The following is a 7,428-nucleotide window of genomic DNA, read 5'->3' as shown; positions in this document are numbered from 1 at the left end:
TTTTTTTTTTTTTTTTTACCTCATGTACTTTACTGGTTTATTATATTTATCATATGAATTAATACTTTACATTTATGAAAACTGTTAAAACTAGAAACATTTGTCTCAAAATCTGAAACCCAAAAATGTCTAATCTCTCCAACTATTCCAAAATATCTTGGGAAGATTAAATGAAACACTAGGCAGAAAAAACAATGTATCCGTTTGAGAGAAAAGCCCTGATTGGGTGATTTAAACTCTTATTAATTCTGGATAATCAAGAGAAACAGAAATCGTGATTAATTCAATTAATTGCACAGCTCTGCTCACTTGCAGTGTTGACAGATTTGCTGGTTTATAATGTGAGCGATGTAGCTTTATTCTTTCTGTATCTCATGTTACATTACTATTCATTTCAAGACTCGTAAAACAACTTCAGAATCAGAACGCTTTTCAAATAGAAAAAAGCGTCGCCAGATTTAAGTTCATGGTCTCAGTTCCTGTCCCGGTTGTCTTTGTGTAATTCCCACGCACCGTCTTCCAGTCCCGTCGTCCCAAAGACTTTATTCCGATCTCTCTGTAGTTCTCCGTCTCTCTCCTCTGATGTTCGGGTCACACTCCAGTCTCCACACACATTTGTTTCCTCTTGTCTGTTTTCAATGGGAAGTTGACTTGTTCATCCAGTCTCCAGCCCCTGGCAGATTGAACCGCTGCTTTTATTCTCTCATTCATTCACTGCCAATTTCCCCTCCCTTCGCTGGCACTGTGTTTGAAGCATACAGACCTATTTTTGATTTGGGGTGGTGTGCCTTTGCTATGCTCCGGCTAATACTCTGTCATGGCGTTGTGATTGTTTTCAATCTTAACAGCGGAAACAAGCCTCTCTTGATATTGATCACCATTGACTTCATCTTAACCAGAGATGCCTAAGTGAATGCTTTCAGAACATTAATGGCCCAGATGCCTGGCGTTCAGTCCTCTCAATGCTGTAGGGAACTGAAACGTACCACAGTAATTTCTCCTCCGGTATGGCACTAGCTGATTTTAACTGTGCCTCTGAATTATTAGCACTTACCCTCGTTCTCTTTGTCTCTTTCAGCCTCCAGGCCCCATGGACCAGGTGGGGAAAATTCGAGGGCAGCACTATGGTGGTGGAAACCCCTACTCTCAGCAGCAAGGGCCTCCTCCTGGCTCCCAACAGGGTCCTCCTTACCCAGGACAGGGTTACGGGCCCTCGGGACCCCAGAGGTATCCTATGGGCATGCAGGGCCGCACTCCCGGAAGCATGAGCGGAATGCAGTACGGACAGCAGGTCAGATGTTCATGTTGTGGGGATTTTGGGTTGTTTTCTTTTGTTTGGATGGCCGATGCTGAGAGCACTTTAGAGAGCAGGGTGGCTAATGGCCAATGCAGTCGATATACACCACCATTCAAAAGTTTGGGATCTGCTGCATTTATTGGATTAGAAATACACAAAACACCGTAATATGGTGAAATATTATTAAAATGAATAAAATAATGGTTTTCTATTTTAATATGCTTTAAAATATAGTTTATTCCTGTGATGCAAAGCTGAATTTATCAGCCATTACTCCAGTCTTCAGTGTGACATGATCCTTCATTATCAATATGCTTATTTTATTATTAATGTGGAAACCGTTGTAATGCATAATACTGCGTTTTTTGTTTTTTTCAGGATTAAGAACATAATTTATTCAAAATAGAAATTGAATGAAAAGTTAACAATTTTGTAACTTTGTAACAAAGTATATATTTATATTTTATTTAAATGTATTTTAAATTGTAATAATATTTCACAATATATTAGGGTGGCTAATGGCCAATGCAGTCGATATACACCACCATTCAAAAGTTTGGGATCTGCTGCATTTATTGGATTAGAAATACACAAAACACCGTAATATGGTGAAATATTATTAAAATGAATAAAATAATGGTTTTCTATTTTAATATGCTTTAAAATAGTTTATTCCTGTGATGCAAAGCTGAATTTATCAGCCATTACTCCAGTCTTCAGTGTGACATGATCCTTCATTATCAATATGCTTATTTTATTATTAATGTGGAAACCGTTGTAATGCATAATACTGCGGGTTTTTTTTTTTTCAGGATTTTTGGAATAAAAAGTTAAAAAGAACATAATTTATTCAAAATAGAAATTGAATGAAAAGTTAACAATTTTGTAACTTTGTAACAAAGTATATATTTATATTTTATTTAAATTTATTTTAAATTGTAATAATATTTCACAATATAACTGTTTCTTCGGTGTTTTTATCAAATAAATGCAGCCTTTATGAGCAGAAGAAACCACTTGGAATACCTTTACAGTTCTATGTATGAGATATGACTCTAGTTTTACTCAAATCAAACGCTAAAATGCTTATGAAGTGACTCTCAGAGCAGTTCTGGAGATGTTGTTCATGTGTTTACGACCTCATTTAGTTACACGGCAGACGCTGAATCACCACGAGTGTAACGCGCGCTTCAGTGTGCGTGTGTGTGTAGTAAATGAAACCGCGCGTCTGCGCCATTCATAAACAGAGACGGGCAGAACATGCAGGATTCATATTTAAATCGACTTGAAAAATGTTAAAAATCTTACTGGTCCCAAACTTTTGAAAGGCAGTGTATATGTTATCACAATATTTAATTTAAAGATAGTAAAAACACATGCATAACAATTGCTGAAATTAAATCTATATATTTTATTATTCACCTTTGCTCAATGGGTTGTTAAAGAGACGCTTTCCATCACTCTTCTGCAGCACTTGTTTCTGGTGCATTAAAACATCACATTCATTCAAAATTTGACAAATTCCGTGACATTCTGCGTTAAACTGTGAATTCTGTTTTTATGACTGGATAAAGACTACACTACGTAATTTTCCCGCTTATCATGCGGCCACTTGCTTGATGTGAACACAAAATATCTTACATACCACCATTTGTGAACGAGCCAGTGTAATGCAAATGTATCTGAAAGGTCTGTGCGAGGATATCGTCACGTTCTCGCGAGACCAGTCAGATCTCGCGAGACACATCGAATCTATTAATAATAGAGACAACACTTTAAAGGGGCAGGTAAACCAAAAATGAAAATTCTGCCATCATATGGAGAAAGAGAAAAAAAAAACTACTATGGAAGTCAATAAGGGCCAGAAGCTGTTTGGTTACCTACATTCTTCAAAATGGTAGAGAAACATTTTTGAGACTATTTTAGCTCCATACTGTAGAATTGGGGTCCAGTCATTCTGTTCGTTTACATAGCGGGCAGACCTTTTCCTCTGCTGCCAGATTTTTGTTTTTCACAGTCTCAGCTTGAACCTGAAGGCTTCTGACGGTCTTAAGACATTCTTGATCATAGCAGCATGAGCTCCTGGGTCTTTTCATCTGTGCTTTCAAAGAAGGTGGTTATGAGGTCACGGCGAGGCTCAGGTTTGTCACATGGGGATTTCCTCACACGTCTGAAGTTTTGTACGTGGCAGTCTTCAAGTGCCTGCCTTTCTTCATCCTGTTGTCTGCGCCGGGTGCCCCATTGTGCTTGTGTCGAGTAAGCAGATGCACTGGAGTGCCATCCATTTGTAGACTGGCATAGAACATGCACTTCAGGTTATTTTTATTAAACCTCCCTGTCAGAGGCGTTTTTCTTCCCCGTTTTTATATTTCCTTTCTCCTTGAGAGGGAAAGTGCCCAGCTTGTCACCATCAGGCTTTTGTGTCACAGTACACTCTCCAGCAAGGTCAAATTTTTTTGTATGCTGACTGAAAGTAATGAAATTCAAGCGTTTCCCTGAAAGCCTGTGTGCACACTGGTCCTTCAAATGGATAAGAGCTCGGTAAAAAACACTGACCTCAGTCCGGCTGAAACCTAAAAAAATGTCTCTTTGCTGCTATTGTGAGCCTTTTCAGAGAGTGTAATATATGAACACAACATCTCACAATGCGGGTACGTTAACTCCTATTTTACGCGCTTGCTTGTCAAGTTAAATCACATGATAATAGTTGGATATTTGTTGATACCAATAAACATGAAAATATTATGACCCAGAACTGATAATGAGTGATATGATTTTTTTTTTTTGGACTTGTTTATTTTTTAATCGTAATAATAAAAAAAGAAAATTGCACCAGGGCTTATTATTATATATTTTCAGTGAATGCTTGAAATAGCCGTTTTCAGTAGTTTTTTTGTTTGTAGTGACTCTCTTGTAGTGCTGTATTGCTGGTTGCAGACTGGCCCTGCATAGAAACACAGTACACCTCTTACACTCATCTGTTTCAGGTTTATTTATGGGTTACGCTGGCTCTAAATTGAGTGTCAGTTCACCCTTTTCACTGAACGTAAACGGTGTCCTAGTGGAGAACTTTTTCCCTGTGTTGTTTTCCTCCCCGCCACCTCGTCTGCCTTCTGCTGCTATCGTCTGGCTGTCTGCCCGCATGCCCATGAGAAAAGATTGGGTGAAAAGCACTTTAATCTGAACTTTTGAAATCATGAAAACTTCTAAACAAACACTTATAAATGTAATAATAATAATATTAGTGCAGATGTTTAGAAGCTAGGGAACCTCTACTTTTAGTATGAATAATACAGCTAAACTAACTAAACACTTTTTGTAAGATTATTAGTATTTTTTTTTTAACATGCTCATTACAAATCCAGAGAAATGCTGTCATTTAACTTTGTACTGTAAAAATAAAGGTGAGATTAACTTATATTGTCAGTAATATTTCAGCTCTTACTGAACCTAGGCAACTTTTCCCCCCTTAGCTCTATATTCTTACTATATTATATTAATATGAGCCATAAAAGCCTGATTTATCAAATATGACACTCAACACACATGCAAATGTTCAATTAAAATAAAACGCATATAAACTTGCATTTTATATGTATTTATATTTATTATATTTATATACAAAGTATTTAACAGTCCCAAATGGCAAAATTACTGTTGTAATCATGAAAGTCAGCATTAGATGAAAATTCACCCTAACTATTTTGTAGATGCATGTTATAAACATTGTGAATGGTTCATCCGTGCACACGTTACTTTTTTCGTTTAACCTGTTAACCCGCACCTGGACGCCGGCACTCTTTGTTTGCACGTGTCAATGTTTACAAATAGATTAAATGAAACGGGACAAAATTAATCTTGACAAACTATATATCATTATAAAGGTCTAAGCCTCAAGCATTGACGATAGAGCGCTGTTTTTCAATGGAAAGCTTATAAAGAATGTATTTGCTAAATTTGTGTAAGCAGTACACATCGAAACATGCATAATCAAAACGCAGTACGTACCAGATTCGTCGTAATAACCAGTCATAAACGCATCCACGGCTCTAAATCCCGGTTTAGTTAGAAAGGTAAGGGTCCACTGAACAACATCCCATAGAGCACTTTTAGTCCAACGAAGCAATAACGTTGTAATATGGATGGTTATTCCTTTGTTTACGTCTGATTTCTTCTGGTAGAGTTATTGTTTGTATCCGTTATGGAATAACTTGCGCTCAACAGCGACTAGACATAGTCTCAAGAAAAATGGTTGCAGGGATCTCATTTTTCATGGTATCTTCTTCAGATTTGAAATAGAAACTCATGAGACATGTGACTTTCAACCCATTACTTTTCTGGATTGCTCCAGGGCTGATTTCATGTGTTTTTATATGAAGAAAAAAAAATTCAGTGTAGTACAATTTTTTCAAGGCACTTCAGTGTCTATAACTTTTTATCTTTTTGAGCATTATCAACTCTAGATGATGGATAGTAAAGCCCAAAGGGTCTTCTTTCCAAAGACACCACAATTGTGTGTAGAGCACACTGTTGTCAGGAACTGTTACCATTTGAAGTTAGGTAGGTCATTTTCAGCTGTGAGTCCCAAAATGGGGGGGTGCAGGTTAACAGGTAAAAAAAAAAAATTAAATCAGTGTCGTTACTCAATCTTCCAGTAAAATGACAGACTTCTCTCTGGTGACGTACAGTGCTTCTCCAGTATTTTAGTGTCCTTAAACTCTTCTCCTTCCCAATCGACAGCAAGCTGGTATTCACTTTTGAGCGCAACGCCCACATCTCAAAATACAATCTTCTCAGATGTACGCACAATATGGAAGAAAAGATCTGTCGCTATTTCTTTTTCATCGTAACATTAAATGGCTGTGTGACAGGACTGAGATAATCCGATCCGAGCAGTTTCAATAACCAGCTCTGGTTTGCATGCATGGGAATTAGCATGCATGATCAGGAATTAAAGTATTTACCGACAATTACAGATAGTTCACAATGTCTCTAGTTTAAAGTTTTATGTTGTAAAATTACTGTTTGCTTGCTAACTGATGGACTATTTGGTTCCTGCTGTGCTTCCTCTGTAGATGGGCTATGGACAGCATGGCCCAGGTGGTTATGGTCAGAACCAAGGTGGCTATTATGGACAACAGGGCCCTTCACCTCATGGAGGCCCCCAGCAGTCTCCATACCCCCAGCAGCCCTCCACTGGAGCAGCCTCTCAGCCCCCTTACTCCCAGCAACCGCCTGGTCCTCCCCATGGCCAGAGTGGGCCCCCTTACGGGCAACCTCAGGGCCCCCAAGGCCCCCCTCAGGGCCAGCCTCCATACTCCCAGACTCCACAGTCACAGTCAGGACAGCCACCCTTCCCCCAGTCCCAGGGTCCCCCTCAGTCACAGGGTCCGTCTCAGGGCCAGCTGGGGTCGCAGCCCGGATACTCGCAACCACCTTCGGCTCCAGGGCAGCCTCCTCAGCAACAGGGACCCTCACAACAGCAGCAGGGCCCGCCACAATCACAGCCGCCCGGCTCGGCGCCTCCTCAGTCATCCCAGCAAGCTTCAGGACAGGGTCAGCCCTCACCTTACTCCCAAACCCCTCCACTGCAGTCTCAGCAACAGCAGCAGCAGTCGCCCTTCCAGCGCTTTCCTCCTCCACCTCAGGTAATAACACTACTCCACATACCTGAAGTTGCTTTGATGAACACTATCCTTGTTGCTCTTTCAAAAGTGCTTCTACATTTTATTGTTGCCTCATTACTCCTCAGGAGCTGTCTCAAGACTCCTTCAGCTCTCAGTCTTCAGCTCCTTCCTCCAATCAGCCCATGGTGTCCGGGAAGGGAGGTCCAGAGGAGAGCATGCAGGGACGACCTTCCAGCCTACCTGTGAGTCCCATGGGCTTCAAACCAGATTTACCTCATGCCATGCTAGCTTTCAGAGTGGTTTGAGACCAGTTCTTTTGACGAGGGGATCAGTTTTGTAGTTCTTGCAAGTGCTTTGTTTGTTCAACAGAATATCCTTAGTTGACCAATTCTGCTAGCATATGCTTTTGTGCCTTAATATGCGAAAGCTTCCCAGTCCTCACTTCTGTCTCAAATCACTGGGCGAATCTGTTAATGAGGCCTTGGGTTGTTTGTCTTTTTCTTT

The 7,428-nt window shown here is 39.9% G+C and overlaps 1 protein-coding gene across 3 annotated transcripts in view; it reads left to right on the top strand.

Annotated features, from left to right (window-relative positions):
- The window catches only part of LOC107712599 (AT-rich interactive domain-containing protein 1A-like), a 73,695-nt gene that overhangs the window by 18,879 nt on the left and 47,388 nt on the right, over positions 1 to 7,428 (top strand). For 2 of the 3 annotated variants that reach the window (XM_016517916.1, XM_016517915.1), the window contains exons 2-4: positions 1,079 to 1,291; positions 6,373 to 6,945; positions 7,050 to 7,166. In XM_016517916.1, coding sequence (XP_016373402.1) covers positions 1,079 to 1,291; positions 6,373 to 6,945; positions 7,050 to 7,166 — 903 coding nt within the window. The remainder of the gene's footprint in view (positions 1 to 1,078; positions 1,292 to 6,372; positions 6,946 to 7,049; positions 7,167 to 7,428) is intronic. The other variant, XM_016517917.1, reaches the window with a different exon arrangement.

Source organism: Sinocyclocheilus rhinocerous, unplaced genomic scaffold (assembly GCF_001515625.1).
Source record: "Sinocyclocheilus rhinocerous isolate Xijiao unplaced genomic scaffold, SAMN03320098_v1.1 scaffold628, whole genome shotgun sequence".
Classification (NCBI taxonomy): Eukaryota; Metazoa; Chordata; class Actinopteri; order Cypriniformes; family Cyprinidae; genus Sinocyclocheilus; species Sinocyclocheilus rhinocerous.
The sequence above is the reverse complement of the archived record's forward strand: the minus strand, read 5'-3'. Positions and strand labels throughout refer to the sequence as shown.